This window comes from Diaphorina citri, unplaced genomic scaffold, assembly GCF_000475195.1.
Source record: "Diaphorina citri unplaced genomic scaffold, Diaci psyllid genome assembly version 1.1 scaffold3282, whole genome shotgun sequence".
NCBI lineage: Eukaryota > Metazoa > Arthropoda > Insecta > Hemiptera > Psyllidae > Diaphorina > Diaphorina citri.
In genome coordinates this window covers 1-20,468 of record NW_007380691.1, presented here as the reverse complement: position 1 = coordinate 20,468, position 20,468 = coordinate 1, and the positions used below count along the sequence as shown (strand labels likewise).

The following is a 20,468-nucleotide window of genomic DNA, read 5'->3' as shown; positions in this document are numbered from 1 at the left end:
AAGTCGGACAGTTCTAAAAATTTCACCATTCGATTCGGCGTGAAAAATCACATGGGATCAACTATTCACTTGCTTATTGGCAAAACCAGATTGAGCTCCAATATTCGCTCACTCAGGAGGCTATTAAACGTTTTGATAAATCAATTAAGGACATTGAACACAATGAGCAAGTCCTTAAGTTTAGGATTAAGGAAATTGTAAATATCACTGATAAGGAAATTAGGATTAAGGATAATATTTTTGCAAAAGATATTTTTTCTCAATTGATTTTTCTTTTTAATTCTATTTTAAGTATATTACAGGATTTAGAGAACGCCCTTACTTTTTGCAATTTAAAAACATACCATCCCAGTATTTTAAAGCCAGATGATTTGATTTCTCATCTTGATAAGCTAAAACAAACAAGAAAGATCTCCCCGGATGATTTTGACATATTTGAACTACAGAAATTAATAGAGGTTAACTGTAAAGTAGAACGTAATCGGATATCTTTCTTTTTGTCTTTCCCTGTAAATTATGATACAACCTTTGAGTTAGTACACCTCCTTTCTATCCCTAGTTTTAATGGACATGAATATTTCACCATAATACCTAGTAATAAATACTACCTTAAATCCAGAAACGTAATGAAAGCTTTGAATGGCCCGTGTATTCTAGGGAAACCTCATCAATGTCTGCAAGAAAACCTAAATGTCGATGAAAACATTTGCGAACGAGAAATCGTCCTCTTAGAAAGCACCAAGTCCTGTGAACATGTTTAACTAGAAATCAAAGAGAATCTTTTTGAGTTCATAAGTGACATCAATCAGTACTTGGGAGTTTTCCCTAACAAGGAAATACTACGAATCGAGTCTCTTGATCACAATGAGATCAAGGAATTACAGGGTGTATTTTTGGTTAAATGTGATAAGGATGCAACACAAAACGTTTGGTTGAGATGTTTGCTGCGCTTGGCGGTATTTTGACCGCTTTTGACAGATTTCGACCGTTTTTTGGCGGTTTTCAGCTATAGCGACAAAACGGTTAGAGATATTGTAAAAGTTAGGGTAAAAGAACACTCAAATAAGCATCATTCAATAGGATAAGGAAAGTCGTGTGATGTTCACACCAGATTTTTTACTTTCTATTACTACAGTTTAGCGGAGCTATACTAGTAATGAAAGTATTGCAATCGGTCCAAATTTTCAAAATCGGGAAATGGTTGGAAATATCCGTTTTGGGATCCCCTGATGTCAAAAAAGTGATTTTTAGCCCATGGTCTGTACGTATGTATGTACGCACGTACGTACGTACGTACGTACGTACGTACGTTACGTACGTACGTACGTTACGTACGTACGTACGTTACGTACGTACGTACGTTACGTACGTACGTACGTTACGTACGTACGTACGTTACGTACGTACGTACGTTACGTACGTACGTACGTTACGTACGTACGTACGTTACGTACGTACGTACGTTACGTACGTACGTACGTTACGTACGTACGTACGTTACGTACGTACGTACGTTACGTACGTACGTACGTTACGTACGTACGTACGTTACGTACGTACGTACGTTACGTACAGACCATGGGCTAAAAATCACTTTTTTGACATCAGGGGATCCCAAAACGGATATTTCCAACCATTTCCCGATTTTGAAAATTTGGACCGATTGCAATACTTTCATTACTAGTATAGCTCCGCTATACTGTTGTAATAGAAAGTAAAAAGAAGTACTTCTAAAAAGAAGAAGAAGAAGGAGAAGAAGAAGAAGAAGAGACATGTATATCATTTTCAAAAATACATCAATTACTGCCTGCCTCTGGATAGGCCTGATGTTTAATTTTTATTAGATACCTAGTACTTTTTTTTTTTTGGCACATCCACCAATTTTGTTAACAAAAATAAATCCAAATAATGTAGCTAATCCACTAAACCTGATGTGGAGCTGGCGTCAGTTTTCACGTTTGGCGCCCCGACTATTAGAGAATATTAAGATGAAGTAATTAGTAGGAGAAGCACATCGGCATCATTAGCAAGGACGATAAGAACATCGTTAGCTATTATACATCTCGAAACTTAGCTCTATGGTGGGTAATTACAATTTGATATAATAATATTGTTCACTCTCTCTCGTTTACATACCTCTTTCATGTGTAAGATACCTTACATTGCACACCTTGTATCTTGTGGTGTTGGAGAGAGCCGAATTTGGATTATTTATTTTACATGTATTTATGTACATAGATATTTATTTATTTGACAACTGAAGAATTAGATATATTTCCTAATTTTCAAAGTACGTACTTATTTAAAGGACATTATTTCAAGTTTTAATTTTTTCCTCGGAAATAATAAAAAGTTAAAATTTTCACATTGAAAATAAAAACTTGGGAGAACACATTTCATCGGCGGCACTGTGGGAAAATTGACACATCCACCATTAATAGGCAAGGCAATCAATATGGATGCCCAATCTTCATTCCAATAATTTTAACTACATATGTAGGTATTAAAATAATATTAAATGATTTCAGTCCAAATAATAAAAATGGTGTGAACATCACACGACTTTCTATTACATTTGCAGAATACGTAGGTATTTGAAAAGTAATAGAAAATAAAAAAAAATGTAATAAAAGGGAAATTTGTTGACACAGGGGAGTATCGAACCCGCAACTTCTCAATTGTAAGTCGGACAGTTCTAAAAATTTCACCATTCGATTCGGCGTGAAAAATCACATGGGATCAACTATTCACTTGCTTATTTGGTAACGGTTCACAAATAAAAGAGAACTTTGTTGACACAGGGGAGTATCGAACCCGCAACTTCTCAACTGTAAGTCGGACAGTTCTAAAAGTTTCACCATTCGATTCGGCGTGAAAAATCACATGGAATCAACTATTCACTTGCTTATTTGGTAACGGTTCACAAATAAAAGAGAAATTTGTTGACACAGGGGAGTATCGAACCTGCAACTTCTCAACTGTAAGTCAGAGAGTGCTAAAAGTAGCACCATTCGATTCCGCGTGAAAAATCACATGGGATCAACAAATCACTTGCTTATTTGGTAACGGTTCACAAATAGAAGGGAAATTTGTTGACACAGGGAAGTATCGAACCCGCAACTTCTCAACCGTAAGTCAGACAGTACTAAAAGTAGTTCGATTCGGCGTGAAAAATCACATTGATTAGAATATTCACATCCGAATGACCAAATGTTTTCGATGTCTCTTACCGTTGGACCTCACTTTAAATAATTAATGTATTTTATTAGATAAATAAAAATTATTATACCTCAAAATGGTTAAAAAATCCCTTAAAATCCCTAAATCCGATGATCTTGATCCGATGATCTTTCTGATAAACGCTGACACGGAACTCATCACACAGACTTTCGATAATGATAATAATGATGATTCCCACACAGTACACACTTCTCAGGAAAATCCTCATCTACTCTCACAGTAGAAACCGTCGAAACTGGGAGTGTGAATATTGAACTCCCATCTGTTGCTCCAAACTCACCCCGATTGTACCCTGACATTTCCCCCTTAGGAAATGCCAGAATTTAAGGATGGAGGAGTTATGTACCCAAAACTGGTTACATTGTTAAATAATTAAGATCAGTCAGCAGTTTCCATCTTAGCTACTATTCTTTATCCTGATCCAAGTTAGTTCTCCTTGCATCGAGCACTGGTGTACTCAGTAATATATTTTTAAGTTTTTCGAATATTGTAATAATTAATTTTCAAAATAAAAAGTCCGAAATTTGGCAATAAAAAAAAAAATCTTTTTTTAAAAACACATTTCGTGTCTTCCAACTCATTTTTTGTATGTAAATGTTGCCAACCCCTTGTAATTATTTCTCAAATAAATACAATTATTTTCTAAAAAAAAAAAAAAAAAACCCCTTGTAATTATTTTTCAAATAAATACAATTTTTTTTTAAAAAAAAAAAAAAAAAAAAAATAGAAATTTCCCTGATCAGCATTTTCTTTTAAAAAATTTAGAGGCAATTTGACCTGCAAAAAAGGGCGGAATCTGCCGGCATGCAACAGGAATAACATCCCTGAAGACCCAGCTTTCTCCATACTGTCCCATTATGTATATTATACAGAGTGTTTATAATGTCCGCGGACCCCTGAATATTTTTTGAACGGTTAAAGATGAGAAGCTGAAATTTAGAGTAGTGTTCTATCTTTTAAAATACCATTTTTTAAAGTAGTTGCAAAATTTAGGTCAGAGCCAGGTTCGGCCCCAGGGGGGCCAACTTTAAAATATTAAATAGGAACCCCCTACTTGTGATACACCATATCAAAGGTCTTAAAGAACGTAGTACTTTGGTACAAGATTGAGCTTGATCCGACAACCAGGGCCGGAGTTATGGCCTATTCAATTTTTCATTTTCCATGTTCTCCCGCCAATAGGAGAAGCACCAAAAATGGGAAATTCATATCGATTGGTGATTTGTGCTTCAAATAGGTCCCACTAATGGGTCATATTGAAATGAAATTTAGACTTTCGGCCTTGATGGCCTCCGGGGGTGAAAATGGATGTTTGAAATTTTATTTTTGGGACCGAATTTCAATATGAATTATTAGTGGGGTCTATTTGAAGCACAAATCACCAATTGATATGAATTTTCCATTCTTGGTGTTTCTCCTATTGACGGGAGAACACGGAAAAATGAAAATTTCAATAGGCCATCCATAACTCTGTGAACTCTGTCCCTGGTTGTCAAATCGAAATCAAACTTGTACCAAAGTACTACGTGTTTAAGGCCTTTGATATGCTGTATCACAAGTAGGGGATTCTCATATAAGATTTTAAAGTTGGTCCCCCTGGGACCGATCCTAGCTCAGGACGAAAGTTGGCGACAACTTCAAAAAATCTGGTGTGAACATCACACGACTTTCTATTACATTAAACTTCTCAACTGTAAGTCGGACAGTTCTAAAAGTTTCACCATTCTATTCGGCGTGAAAAATCCCATGGGATCAACTATTCACATGCTTACTTGTTAATGGTTCACAAATAAAAGGGAAATTCGTTGACACCGGGGAGTATCGAACCCGAAACTTCTCAACTGTAAGTCAGAGAGTTCTAAAAGTAGCACCATTCGATTCCGCGTGAAAAATCACATGGGATCAACAATTCACTTGCTTATTTGGTAACGGTTCACAAATAAAAGAGAAATTTGTTGACACAGGGGAGTATCGAACCCACAACTTCTCAACTGTAAGTCGGACAGTTCTAAAAGTTTCACCAATCGATTCGGCGTGAAAAATCTCATGGGATCAACTATTCACATGCTTACTTGTTAATGGTTCACAAATAAAAGGGAAATTTGTTGACACAGGGGAGTATCAAACCCGCAACTTCTCAACTGTAAGTCAGAGAGTGCGAAAAGTAGCACCATTCGATTCCGCGTGAAAAATCACATGCGATTGACTATTCACTTGCTTATTTGGTAACGGTTCAAGAATAAAAGGGAAATTTGTTGACACAGGGAAGTATCGAACCCGCAACTTCTCAACCATAAGTCAGACAGTACTAAAAGTAGCACCATTCGATTCCGCGTGAAAAATCACATGGGATCAACAATTCACTTGCTTATTTGGTAACGGTTCACAAATAAAAGAGAAATTTGTTGACACAGGGGAGTATCGAACCCACAACTTCTCAACTGTAAGTCGGACAGTTCTAAAAGTTTCACCAATCGATTCGGCGTGAAAAATCTCATGGGATCAACTATTCACATGCTTACTTGTTAATGGTTCACAAATAAAAGGGAAATTTGTTGACACAGGGGAGTATCAAACCCGCAACTTCTCAACTGTAAGTCAGAGAGTGCGAAAAGTAGCACCATTCGATTCCGCGTGAAAAATCACATGCGATTGACTATTCACTTGCTTATTTGGTAACGGTTCAAGAATAAAAGGGAAATTTGTTGACACAGGGAAGTATCGAACCCGCAACTTCTCAACCATAAGTCAGACAGTACTAAAAGTAGCACCATTCGATTCCGCGTGAAAAATCACATGGGATCAACAATTCACTTGCTTATTTGGTAACGGTTCACAAATAAAAGAGAAATTTGTTGACACAGGGGAGTATCGAACCCACAACTTCTCAACTGTAAGTCGGACAGTTCTAAAAGTTTCACCAATCGATTCGGCGTGAAAAATCTCATGGTACGTACGTACGTTACGTACAGACCATGGGCTAAAAACCACTTTTTTGGAATCAGGGGACCCCAAAACGGATATTTCCACCCATTTCCCGATTTTGAAAATTTGGACCGATTGCAATACTTTCTCATTACCTTGTATAGGTTCCCTATACGTAAGGGTAATAGAAAGTAAAAATGGTATTTGAAAAGATAAAACACTACTCTAAATTTCAGCGTCTCATCTTTAGACGTTCAAAAAATATTAGTCAATTATTACTTGCCTACACATCCCTTTTTATTTCAGTCTAGAGAAAAGATCAGTGAAAAGTAAATCCATTCAAATTAACAGATGTCATTTTCCAAAGGACTGCGATTTGTCCATTAATGTAAGTAACATTATTATTTTTACCAGTAGTTGACCCGTCCTTTGTACAGGATGAGCGAGGCATAAGTTATGAATTTCCCAATTTTGGTGCTTCCCCTATTGGCGGGAGAACTTGGAAAAATGAAAATTTGAATAGGCCATAACTCCGGCCCTGGTTGTCGGATTGAGCTCAAACTTGTATCAAATTACTACGTTCTTTTAGACCTTTGATATTATATATTACAAGTAGGGGATTCTTATTTAAGAAATGCCGTCATATTGAGTCCTGCCAGTGCTGCACGACTCGTATCGCATTTTCAGATGCGTTGATTAGTACTTCGTATGTACATGCGGTTGCGAGATTTGAGCAGACGCGAAGGTGAATCATTGCTGGATTGCGCCACATTCGCCCTTGTCATCCTCCGATAGCTGGGACTATCGGAGATGCGCATGCATCAACTCCTTCTCGCACTTGGTGTTATTTGGATTCCTCTCATGGTTGCTGTAAAACTCCTCCTGGACTTCAGTCTTTTCAGTGGCGTATGATAGCTGTGCATGACGTGTCTAGGGTCATTTTTCTGTTTCCTCCTTTCAATTTCAGCAGCTACTTGGCGGCGAATATCCGTGCCCTATATCGCCAAAGTATGGGAAAGTAGGTATTTACAATTAAGGAGTGCGGTAGCGCTCCGCCCCGCTAAGTCAAGAATGTTTGACCGCGCTACTAGAGATATTATACGCGACAGGGAAACTAGCCGTTTTCAGGTAGTTGTAGAGGGACAACTACAAATGGCGGAAGAAAACGGATTGGATGTGTGATTTGGGGCACGATAGTAGACCAAGTTGAAAAAGAAATCATCAAAATCGGTTGAGACAAGCCGGAGATGTTTGACTTTGAAAAATGTCAAATTTTTACACATTTTCTGCTGCTTCTTTGACATTGACCGCTCTACAGCCTAAACTAGTGGACCGATTTTGTTGGTTGATGGCTCATTTTTTTTTCTCGTGGGTGCAGATGTGCCTTTTAATAGTTTCAAGGCCCTCAAAGGGCCCCTTTGGCCTTGAATTCGATAAAAGACTGATTCTTTTCTTATAATGTCGGTTTTTAACTGATGGGGTGATAGTTTTTAATGTTGGTTAGGTCTTAGGACCAGTCCTAGGTGTGTAGGGATTTGTAATCCCACACGCTTTTGATCTCACGCGGGATTTTGCACGATTTGCCATTATTTCCCGCGGAATTCTTTCTACTGCTATATAACCTACCTACTTATGTGTACTTATGATGTCAAATAAAACATTGCCCACTTATTTGGCCAATCCCGCGTGGGATTTTCCGGGATTTGCGAGTATTACCCGCGGAATGAACACCAAAGGATAACGTAGGTACTTTACATTTCTAATTTCAAGATAGACAATGTAGCAGTTGCCAATGGGTAAAAATTATAAATAAATGGTCGATTCCTATGTGTTTGGATAAGTCCTTCTATGGGGACAGACTGACTGACGGACAGACCGACACCGAAGCGAATACAATAGTCCGTCCACTATACCTTTTAAGGAAGGACGGACTAATAATAAAGGAAGGACGGACTAAAAAAGGTATAAGGGACGGACTATTGTATTCGCCTCGGTGTCGTCTGTCTGTCGCTCGGTCGGTCTGTCTGTCCCCATAGAAGGACTTATCCAAACCTAGTCGACCTATATATCAAATTAAAGGTCTTTTTACCGGGTGCAAATTTTGTCCTAAAAACCATAAAGCCAAAAAACCAAAAAAACTGGTTTTTGGGGGATTTTTTTTCACATTTTCTCACACAAATCATTAAAGGTCTTTTTACCAGGAACACGAAAGTGGTGGTGCAAATTTTGTGGTTTTTGGGGGATTTTTTTCACATTTTACACAAAATAAAGCTGATGTCAAAATTTGTCGCGACGACCTATGAACTCAAAGCGAGAAAGTTTTAGATAACACTTCAGTCGATCATTTAAGACCGTTTTTAGCGTTACCTATGTCAAACTACGCCGAGGAATGCCAATAAATGGATGGGTGACTTAAAGTTAATTGAGTAATTGTGGGATTTTTTTTTTCACATTTTCTCACACAAATTAAAGTTAATTGACTAATTGTGGGATTTTTTTTTTCTCATTTTCTCACACAAATGAGCTCTGATCTTGAAATTTGTCGCGACGACCTATGAACTCAAAGCGAGAAAGTTTTAGATAACACTTCAGTCGATCATTTAAGACCGGTTTTAGCGTTACCTATGTTAAGCTACGCCGAGGAAGGCCAATAAATGGATGGGTGACTTAAACCTTATATTGGGAATAAAGGGAGAACGGGCTCTAGTCTTGATTTTAAATCATTACATGAAAGTAAAATCAAATCAAGAATAAAAAAAAACTGATTAATAAATAAAATAGGTAGGTACATAAATACTGATTTTCTTTAACCAAGATCGAAAAATTCCCGGAGGGACGGGCCCCGCTTGTTTTTTACATTTTCTCACACAAATGAGCTCTGATCTCGAAATTTGTCGCGACGACCTATGAACTCAAAGCGAGAAAGTTTTAGATAACACTTCAGTCGATCATTTAAGACCGGTTTAAGCGTCACCTATGTTAAGCTACGCCGAGCAAAGCCAATAAATGGATGGGTGACTTAAACACACACACACACACACACACACACACACACACACACACACACACACACACACACACACACACACACACACACACACACACACACACACACACACACACACACACACACACACACACACACACACACACACACACACACACACACACACACACACACACACACACACACACACACACACACACACACACACACACACACACACACACACACACACACACACACACACACACACACACACACACACACACACACACACACACACACACACACACACACACACACACACACACACACACACACACACACACACACACACACACACACACACACACACACACACACACACACACACACACACACACACACACACACACACACACACACACACACACACACACACACACACACACACACACACACACACACACACACACACACACACACACACACACACACACACACACACACACACACACACACACACACACACACACACACACACACACACACACACACACACACACACACACACACACACACACACACACACACACACACACACACACACACACACACACACACACACACACACACACACACACACACACACACACACACACACACACACACCCATCCACCAAATACACCCATCACACACCAACCACCACACCCACCCACACCTATTACACACACATTCATCACACACACCCACTCACCACACACACCCACCACACACCCACCACACACACCCACCCACCACACACACATCCACTACACACGGTCGCGATACGCGCTCCCTGACATGTCCCACAGAGCAGCATAATAGGCATAACTTTGAACCGCCGCCATTTTTAATCAGGATGAAATGTGATAATTTTAAGTAGCCTATGTCACCTCGAGTACTCTTCTTAACAACCACAAAAAATTTCATCAAAATCGGTCGAGCCGTTTTCTCGTGAAAAGAGGACAACCAAAGGTCTATTTAGCGTAACAGACAGACATACACACATACAGACAGACAGACAGACAGAAATTTTTCTAATGTGATATTTGGAATCGTGGATGCATGAGGATTAAGAATAACTAAAAATTTCACGATTCTAAGCAATGTACAGACAAATCTACAATTTTATATAGATAGATGGATGGATGGATGGGATGGGATGGGATGGGATGGATGGATGGGATGGGATGGAGGGATGGATGGATAAATAGATAGATCAAGGGAGATTATTACAATAGTAATAAAAAGGTATAAGGGACGGACTATTGTATTCGCTTCGGTGTCGTCTGTCTGTCGGTCTGTGCCCTGTGCCCATAGAAGGACTTATCCAAACCTGGTCGACCTACGAGTATACAGGGTGGTCCAGAATTATAGGGACAACAGCCTACAGTAGATATATGGGATCATTTCCAACAATAATCATTCCCATATGCATGAGCGGTTTCGATCGGTTCTCTAGATAACCGCCATTTTGTGTGTTTTGGGGAAAATGATAGGCACCCTCAGAAAAAGTTGAACAACTTTTTTTCTACTTGTCGTAGAAAGAAACGGTTTTCATTTTTGAAATTTGCACAAAATTTTACATCTAGAACAATCATAATAATTTGCAAAAAATACAAACTTACCTATTTTTAGGAGTGATTCTCTCCAAAGTTTCAGTTTTTGAGATTTTTTGACCAACTTTCCGCTTGAATAACTCGAAACTATTCCCCCCATAGAAATCTGATTCTCATCAGGAAAAACTTGTCTGTCATTAGACATCAAGATCGTCGAAATCGAACGACCGAAACCGGAGATACAACAAAATGTTTGGCGAAAAACGCGATGTGCACTACACAAACACTATCACAGTATTTCATAGGAATTGTTGGTACTGTTGCCCCTCGTGTTCAATGCAGAGATTGCACCTTCTCCTCATGCTCTTCCTGATATTTCTGAAGATGTTTCTGGTCTCCACAAAGAATCCGAAGGCAGCGACTATCCGGCCTATGAGGTCTTCTTCGCTTTCTACGGGTGTTTCATAAATGAGATCCTTTATGAATCCCCACACACAATAGTCTATTGGGTTTTTGTCAGGGGACCTAGCAGGCCATGGGATTGGTCCACCACGACCAATCCAATTTTCGGGGAAAAATTGGTCTAGAACCTCACGGCTTCTTCTAGCGAAATGGGCAGGGGCACCATCATGTTGGTCATAAACTGAATATTAAATAAAATAGGTAGGTACATAAATACTTATTTTCTTTAACCAAGATCGAAAAATTCCCGGAGGGACGGGCCCCCACGGAAAATAACTGTTCTAATGAAAGAGTTCAAAGATGTGTGACGTCAGACTTTACGTAGTTGTTTTTTTCGTCCGCTAGGTAACGCCTGTATGCAAGCACGCTTGCGGAGGAGCAGAAAGAAATGCGCAGAAACGTATGCGCACAAATACATTAATGCGTTGCCCGCGAGGGACTTTGCTCGGGACCTTTGATGTGACGTCATCGCCTACAGGAGCGTATTCCGTGACGTCAAAGTTCACGATTTACCCGCATTTTTTAAATCGATTTATCTCGGGATCTAGAAGTCGTAGAAGAAAAAGAAAAATTCCGTTGGTCGTCATTTTTACTGCTCTATGACTTTGAAACATCACCCAAGTAAGCGCAACTGATCTATTGAGGACAGCGACAAAGGGCTTATTTGGCCTTGTATCTGATTAAAGGCTGCTTTTCTTCTTAAATGCCGATGCCGGTTTTTACGTACTGGGGTGGTACATAATATCATCCAAAGTTAGTTAGGACCAGCTATACATGAAAGTTAACCAATTATGTTTCTATGATGTTTTTCACTCGCAAATGATCCAAACTTACCAAAACTTACTCAATGATGTTACTGTTTAATTTTTCACTCGGAAATGATTGGAACTTACCAAAACTTACTCAATGATGTTATTATGGTATTTTTCAGTCTGAACTGATCGGAACTTACCAAAACTTACCCACTAATGTTACTATGGTATGTTTAACTTGGAAATGACCAGAACTTACTAAAACATAACCAATGATGATACTATGGTACTTTTCACTCGGAAACGACTCGAACTTACTAAAACTTACCCAATGATATTACTATTATGTTTTTCACTCAGAAATAACCTCACCTTACCAAGCCTTACCAAATGATGTTTCTATGCCTATTGCCTTTGTATTTGTACTTTGTCGCGCTGCGTTCATACGTAATACTATGGTAAGTTTCTGCAAAAAGTTGTGAGATCCCCCCAAAAAATACCACTTCGTGGCATAAAAAAAGACCCCGCCAAGTCGTTCCTCCCAAAATAAATCAAGTGCCCCCCCCCTCCCAAAAAAAACTGGCATCCCCACTAAAAAAAAAAGATTGGAAATCAATTTTGTACCCCGCCTTTTATTCACTTCATAATTTGTGTGCTCCTCCTTCACGTAGTATGTACCTTTCTTTCCCCTCAGTGCACTCCTCTTTCCTCTAATATCACTTCTGCTTCACTGCATTGGTGGCGTGCCACCTACCTTTCTTTCCCCTCATTGCACTCCTATTTCCTCTATTATCACTTCTGCTTCACTGCATTGGCGGCGTGCAATGCTTTTAAACATTAAATCGATGGCACGCCGCCAATGTAGTGAAGCAGAAGTGAGATTAGAGGAAAGAAGAGTGCAATGAGGGGAAAGAAACGTAGGTGGCACGCCGCCAATGCAGTGAAGCAGAAGTAATATTAGAGGAAAGAGGAGTGCAATGAGGGGAAAGAGAGGTAGGTACTACGTGAAGGAGGAGCACATAAATTATGAAGTGAATAAAAGGCGGGGTACAAAATTGATCTCTAATCTTTTTTGGGTGGGGTGGGATGGAGTTTTGTTTATTTTTTGTGGGCACTTGATTTATTTTGGGAGGAACGACTTGGCGGGGTCTTTTTTTTTAGGCCACGAAGTGGTATTTTTTGGGGGGATTCCATATTACGATATAATTCGTCCTAATTCAAAGTTCTGCTTTTTCATTGACTATTACACTTGTAAGATACTTTTCCATACTTTGGTGATATGAGGCACTGGTGGTGCGATTCCTGCTATTGGGTATAATTTTTTGAGGGGTGTAGGGTTTAAGCAACCGGTGATAATTCTGGCAGTTTCATGTATGGCGACGTCGACTTTTTTTTTTTAGAATGTGCGGAGTTTCTCCAGGCTGGTGCTGCATACTCCGCTGCGGATGTGCACAGAGCCAAGGCTGACGTTCTCAGGACATTTGGATCTGCTCCCCATTTTGTTCCTGTGAGTTTCCTGTTTATATTGTTCCTGGCTGTGACCTTCTTGTTAGTATCTTCGCAGTGCGGTCTATAGCTGAGTGTTCTGTCTAACCTGACGCCAAGGTTGGGTGCGACTATATGTTCCAGGTGTTGCCCTTTGCCAAGTTATTTTTTCATTAAAAGAAAGATCACAAAGATGATGAGAGCTAGGCATTATCTCACAACTATTAAGTGGATATTATTACAACTTATTATCGCACTTTTAAAAGTTAGTTAGCTTAGTTGGTAGTGCGTCTGCCTTGTAAGCGCTAGGCCGCGGGTTCGATTCCCGCCCGGGGCGGATTTTATCCTGATGGGATAATGTTCGTTCTCGGAACGGCTGGCTTTCTCCTATCCTGTCTTCCTTCTCTCTTTGATTTCGGGACGATAAGACCATAGCAGTTACAGTTCCCTCTGTCAAACCTCTTAAAAAAAAAGCTGATGAGATAAAGACAGATTGCATGCCATGTTGAGAAAAAAAGGACTGCGGTGTTATTTTAGAGAATATTTATGTTCACTCTTTACGTCTTGAAAAGTGTGCCGCGGTTGAGATAACTTTGAGAAGCACCGGGTTAAGGGAAGTAAAAATAAATATTGGGTGGAGGAGCTCATACACAGCCCCTTAAAAAAAGCCCGTGGGTTCGATCCCAGCCGAGGTATGGAATTTTATCCTCAATTATTTGAGAATTTGACCACATAATAATGGAGATCTAAGGGTTAGGTGGTAGAGAACGCCTAAGGCGTTAACCTCGCCTAGTGGTTGCCTTCTGTTATATATGAAAAGACATGGAGTATTGTGAAAGATCAATAATTTTACTGTAAGAACTTTTACATTTCAAAACTGAGAAGAAACGAATGGCTATTTCAGTTCCCAATATCAACCGGCCACTACACCTTCCACTCAAAAGTCCATTATTATTTTCAACTTCAACACAACAATAAAACATATACTGTCGGGATCAATAAAATCTAGCCAAGATTCAACCAGAATCCCCAGGCCAGGTTTCTTCTTGCTTCTAGTAGATGGTCTTCCTCAGGATTTGGGCACTTCCGCACAGAGCAATATCCTGAATCTTGTGAAGTGATATGTCGCCCTCCAATTTCTTGAGTGTTCGTTATTGTTATTAATAATATCATTGTGATTATTAATTTCAGAACCATAGTATAGATACATCCAAGTTTCAATCGAATGAGTGGAGAAATGAACAAATTCAAGTTTTTTCAGATCTAAGATCCAAGGCTGATGTCACAAAATTAAATCTAACAGAAGGAAACCTTGTTGTTGATATTATGGATGTAAGTTACGTGGTTTTGCATTTCTTCCCAATTCAAACTTAGTCTGAGAAAAACCGAGAAAGGAGAAAGCATAAATTCTGGGACACACTGTAGCAACACTGAGGAAAGTAATGCAAAGTGTAACAAGCTGGGCGTGTCCCTCCGGGAATTTTTTGGCCTCCACAAAAAAAAGTATTGATATATACAAGGTGAACACGAAAAACTTTCCATAGGATATGGAAAGTTTTTCCGATCATTTTTATCACAGAAAGTCCGCCATGCACCAACTTTATGTACGCTTTTCTCAGAAGAAAATGGTTTGTGGCTCTGTAAAAAATTGACTTATTGGGACAATATAATCCCGGGAAAGGATCTTCATTCGATACACTCCGAAAGGCTGAGGGGGAAATCTAGTAGGGGATTTTCGGTGCGAGAACTTGGACCATACTGGGATAGCATACCAAATTTCATCGCTTTACGACAAACGGTTCTTGAGATATTTTGTTCACAACCTTTTCAACATTTTCCACGAAATGAGGGTTAAGTAACAATTACTTTGGTTAATATCTGGATGGGTGATTATCCGATTTTTGCCAAATTGTTACAGTCGCGTCCTTGGACCATACTGGGATAGCATACCAAATTTCATCGCTTTACGACAAACGGTTCTTGAGATATTTTGTTCACAACCTTTTCAACATTTTCCACGAAATGAGGGTTAAGTAACAATTACTTTGGTTAATATCTGGATGGGTGATTATCCGATTTTTGCCAAATTGTTACAGTCGCGTCCTTGGACCATACTGGGATAGCATACCAAATTTCATCGCTTTACGACAAACGGTTCTTGAGATATTTTGTTCACAACCTTTTCAACATTTTCCACGAAATGAGGGTTAAGTAACAATTACTTTGGTTAATATCTGGATGGGTGATTATCCGATTTTTGCCAAATTGTTACAGTCGCGTCCTTGGACCATACTGGGATAGCATACCAAATTTCATCGCTTTACGACAAACGGTTCTTGAGATATTTTGTTCACAACCTTTTCAACATTTTCCACGAAATGAGGGTTAAGTAACAATTACTTTGGTTAATATCTGGATGGGTGATTATCCGATTTTTGCCAAATTGTTACAGTCGCGTCCTTGGACCATACTGGGATAGCATACCAAATTTCATCGCTTTACGACAAACGGTTCTTGAGATATTTTGTTCACAACCTTTTCAACATTTTCCACGAAATGAGGGTTAAGTAACAATTACTTTGGTTAATATCTGGATGGGTGATTATCCGATTTTTGCCAAATTGTTACAGTCGCGTCCTTGGACCATACTGGGATAGCATACCAAATTTCATCGCTTTACGACAAACGGTTCTTGAGATATTTTGTTCACAACCTTTTCAACATTTTCCACGAAATGAGGGTTAAGTAACAATTACTTTGGTTAATATCTGGATGGGTGATTATCCGATTTTTGCCAAATTGTTACAGTCGCGTCCTTGGACCATACTGGGATAGCATACCAAATTTCATCGCTTTACGACAAACGGTTCTTGAGATATTTTGTTCACAACCTTTTCAACATTTTCCACGAAATGAGGGTTAAGTAACAATTACTTTGGTTAATATCTGGATGGGTGATTATCCGATTTTTGCCAAATTGTTACAGTCGCGTCCTTGGACCATACTGGGATAGCATACCAAATTTCATCGCTTTACGACAAACGGTTCTTGAGATATTTTGTTCACAACCTTTTCAACATTTTCCACGAAATGAGGGTTAAGTAACAATTACTTTGGTTAATATCTGGATGGGTGATTATCCGATTTTTGCCAAATTGTTACAGTCGCGTCCTTGGACCATATCGGGATAGCATACCAAATTTCATTTCTCTACTACAAACCGTTCTTGAGATATTTTGTTCACAACCTTTTCAACATTTTCCACGAAATGAGGGTTAAGTAACAATTACTTTGGTTAATATCTGGATGGGTGACTGTCCGATTTTTACCAAATTGTTACAGTCGCGTTCTTGGACCATACCGGGATAGCATACCAAATTTCATCGCTTTACGACAAACCGTTCTTGAGATATTTTGTTCACAACTTTCTACTTTTTTCCATTTAAACCTGTAGTACGTACATACATACATACGTACGTAGGACAAACCGTTCTTGAGATATTTTGTTCACAACTTTCTACTTTTTTCCATTTAAACCTGTAGTACGTACATACATACATACGTACGTACGTACAGACGTTACGTACAGACCATGAGACAAACCGGTCTTGAGATATTTTGTATACAACCTTTTCCCATTTAAACCTGTGGTACATACATACGTACAGACCATGGGACAAAAACTACTTTTTTGACATCAGGGGATCCCAAAACGGATATTTCCAACCATTTCCCGATTTTGAAAATTTGGACCGATTGCAATACTTTCTCATTACCTTGTATAGGTTCCCTATACGTAAAGGTAATAGAAAGTAAAAAGGTATAAGGGACGGACTATTGTATTCGCTTCAGTGTCTGTCTGTCTGTCAGTCAGTCAGTCCCCATAGAAGGACTTATCCAAACCTGGTCGACCTATACATATATCAAATTAAAGGTCTTTTTACCAGGATCACGAAAATGGTGGTGCAAATTTTGTCCAGATAACCATAAAGCCAAAAACCAAAAAAACTGGTTTTTGGGGGATTTCGCCGAGCAAGGCCAATAAATGGATGGGTGACTTAAAGTTAATTGAGTAATTGTGGGATTTTTTTTTCACATTTTCTCACACAATTGAGCTCTGATCTTGAAATTTGTCGCGACGACCTATGAACTCAAAGCGAGAAAGTTTTAGATAACACTTCAGTCGATCATTTAAGACCGGTTTAGCGTCACCTATGTTAAGCTACGCCGAGCAAGGCCAATAAATGGATGTGAGACTTCTGACTTAAACATTATATTGGAAATAAAGGGAAAACGGGCTCTAGTCTTGATTTTAAATCATTACATGAAAGTAAAATCAAACAAGCTGGGTCCGTCCCTCCGGGAATTTTTTAGCCCGTAGTTTATTCGATCGCGATTAAAGAAAATCAGTACCTATGTACCTACCTAATTTGTTTAATATTAAGTTTATTGGGATGTGTGTGACGGGTGTGGTGTGTGTGGGGGGTGTATTTGTGTGTGTGTGGTGGTCCCGTACAAAGGACGGGTCAACCACTAGTTCCCAATATAAGTTTTAAGTCACCCATCCATTTATTGGCCTTGCTCGGCGTAGCTTAACATAGGTGACGCTAAAACCGGTCATAAAATAACGACTGAAGTGTTATCTAAAGCTTTCTCGCCTTGAGTTTCATAGGTCGTCGCGACAAATTTCAAGAGTCTTCGTATAGAATCCGCGAAGGGATGTCTTGGGGAGTTTCGAGTCCAGGGTCGGAATAGTGTACATACCTACCTACCTACGTAATACTCGTATACCTACCTTCATTGTTGGTTGATTGCAAATACCTTCTCTATGTCTACTTATTATCCCCCCAAAAAAAACTTCGTTGAAAGTGGGCCAAGTTCCGCAATGACTTACTCAAAAAGTTCGGCCTACGATAGTATGTGATATCTAAATAGAGGCCAAGTTAGACCTTGTCTGATTCCTAAAACTAGGAATAATGATTAAAACTCATTAAAACTAGACCTTGCCTAATTCCTAAAACCTCTATACTCAATCACACTTCCTACTGACTTGGCCAGTTTCACCTTCTGTACACATTAAATGCGAAACTTGAAGGTGAAACTAACCAAGTCAGTAGGAAGTGTGATTGAGTATAGAGGTTTTAGGAATTGAGGAAGTTCACCGCCATTCACGATCAGTTTTAACTGACAGTTCAAACTGTCAGTTAAAACTGATCGTGAATGGCTGGCATTCGAGAGTGGGGGTAAAAATCTCGTAGTGGGGATAAGCAGCTGATTAAAAAAATCAGCTGTTCGCATTAACCGCGAAAAAAATGGCGACTCTATCGTTATATTTGTGTTTGAACTCGCGCTTTTCGAAGGATTTTTTTTACCGCGCGGCGAGTGCTAATATTTTGACAACACTGCACGTGACGTCACGTCATAGTTAAAAAATCTGGTGTGAACATCACACGACTTTCTATTACATTAAGTCGGACAGTTCTAAAAGTTTCACCATTCGATTCCGCGTGAAAAATCATTCCTTCTCTATTTTCCCCTATTCTTTCTTCAGTTACATATTTCTTTCTTCTTCTTTATTGTTATTTCTTTTAATTTATTATGTTATGGCTGTCCATGAATTGTGAATAAATATACTTGAGTATTTTGTTGAAAAAAAAAAATCTCAATGTACAGGTTCCTGGAAGATTTAGCCACAGCGCAGGGATGTGAATACAGTACTTGGATGAAAACACTACAGGGTCTGGTGATGACTGTGCAATGTTTCGGGGGAGAGCTCCCATTCTTCTTTCTATCCGGTAAGATACATAAAGTATAGGTAACGAAGTTTTATTACTTTAATTGAATTTGGCCATCAAAGGACCACGAAAAATTATTATTATTATGAACAAGGTACATGTATTTATTTGTAGCTTCTGAGTACATGCAAGGAGTCAATTCAAACTATCTTACATGAACTATAGTTAAAATTAGTTGTTTAAAAATTTGCGAACGATGTGACATGTTTGAAGGATGACACTCTTTTGGATGTTGAGTCTTGCAGTTTTGTTCACTTCAAGTCTCTCAGTCTCTCAAGATTTTCTTTAAAACATTTTGATGTTACCCCTTCACTTGAAATGACAATCGGAATGATAGTGATGTTGGTCAGTTTCCATGTTCTTTTCATGTCTTCTTTCAGCTCTTCATACTTCCTGACTTTTTCAACTTCGGTTTTCTGGATGTTATGTGTTAGTGGTACTGCAACATCAATCATTATACCTTTATTCTCTTTTTTATTGATGAAGACTATATCAGGTTTGTTATGGTCTACAGTTTTGTCCGTCAATATTGTTCTATCCCAATACAGCAAATAATCTCTGGATTCCAGTACGGGCTCTGGGGTGTACTTGTAAAACGGAAGAGGATCTTGTATCAATTCGTACTTTTTTGCCAATTCGATATGGATGATCTTCGCCACTTGATTGTGTCTTCCCAGATAAACATTATCGGCTAAAGCAGAGCAACCACCAATCACATGTTCTATAGTTTCATTGTGTACCTTACATTTCCTGCATCTATCTACGACACCATCTAGTTTCAATATGTGTTTTTCGTAATTCTTTGTTCGAATAACTCTATCTTGAATCGCTGTTAAGAAACCTTCTGTTTCGGCAAAAAGATAACCTTTGCGCATGTACTCGAGCGACATTTCTCGATCAACCATTTCATTTTCTAGGGACTTAGGATATCTCCCATGAAGAGCTTTTGATTTCCACTGTTCCTTGAGTTGTTCTTTCCCCATGACATTTTCAGGCGTAGTTTCAGTGGTTAGGTTCAGTGGTGTGAATTTCTTATCCACTTCAATGATTTTCTTCATGGTCTTGTCTTGGCTTGCTCTCAGTCTCTTCTCCATGTTGATCTCTAGTTTCATACACATCAGCTTGATATTCACCAGTCCTCTGCCACCATCCTTTCGTGGAAGATATAGTCTTTCTACTGAAGAGTTGGGATGTAACATTCTAAATTTTGTCATCAAGCTTCTG

At 38.9% G+C, this 20,468-nt stretch overlaps 2 protein-coding genes across 2 annotated transcripts; one reads left to right on the top strand and one right to left on the bottom strand.

Annotated features, from left to right (window-relative positions):
• Window positions 1-6,471: 6,471 nt before the first annotated feature.
• LOC103520156 lies at window positions 6,472-14,759 on the top strand (the record flags this gene model as incomplete). Its single annotated transcript, XM_026831391.1, is given in 3 exon segments — window positions 6,472-6,553; window positions 13,365-13,471; window positions 14,641-14,759. Coding segments are annotated over 3 exon segments (202 nt in total), but the record flags the coding sequence as incomplete, so codon positions are not given.
• Window positions 14,760-18,094: 3,335 nt separating this feature from the next.
• On the bottom strand, window positions 18,095-20,456 carry LOC113471919. The gene is made up of 2 exons (XM_026831390.1): window positions 19,881-20,456; window positions 18,095-18,143 (listed from the first exon to the last, which is right to left on the bottom strand). Exons 1-2 carry the CDS (start codon window positions 20,441-20,443, stop codon window positions 18,116-18,118), a joined length of 591 nt encoding a protein of 196 aa, XP_026687191.1. The 5' UTR covers window positions 20,444-20,456; the 3' UTR covers window positions 18,095-18,115.
• Between the last annotated feature and the right edge of the window lie 12 nt (window positions 20,457-20,468).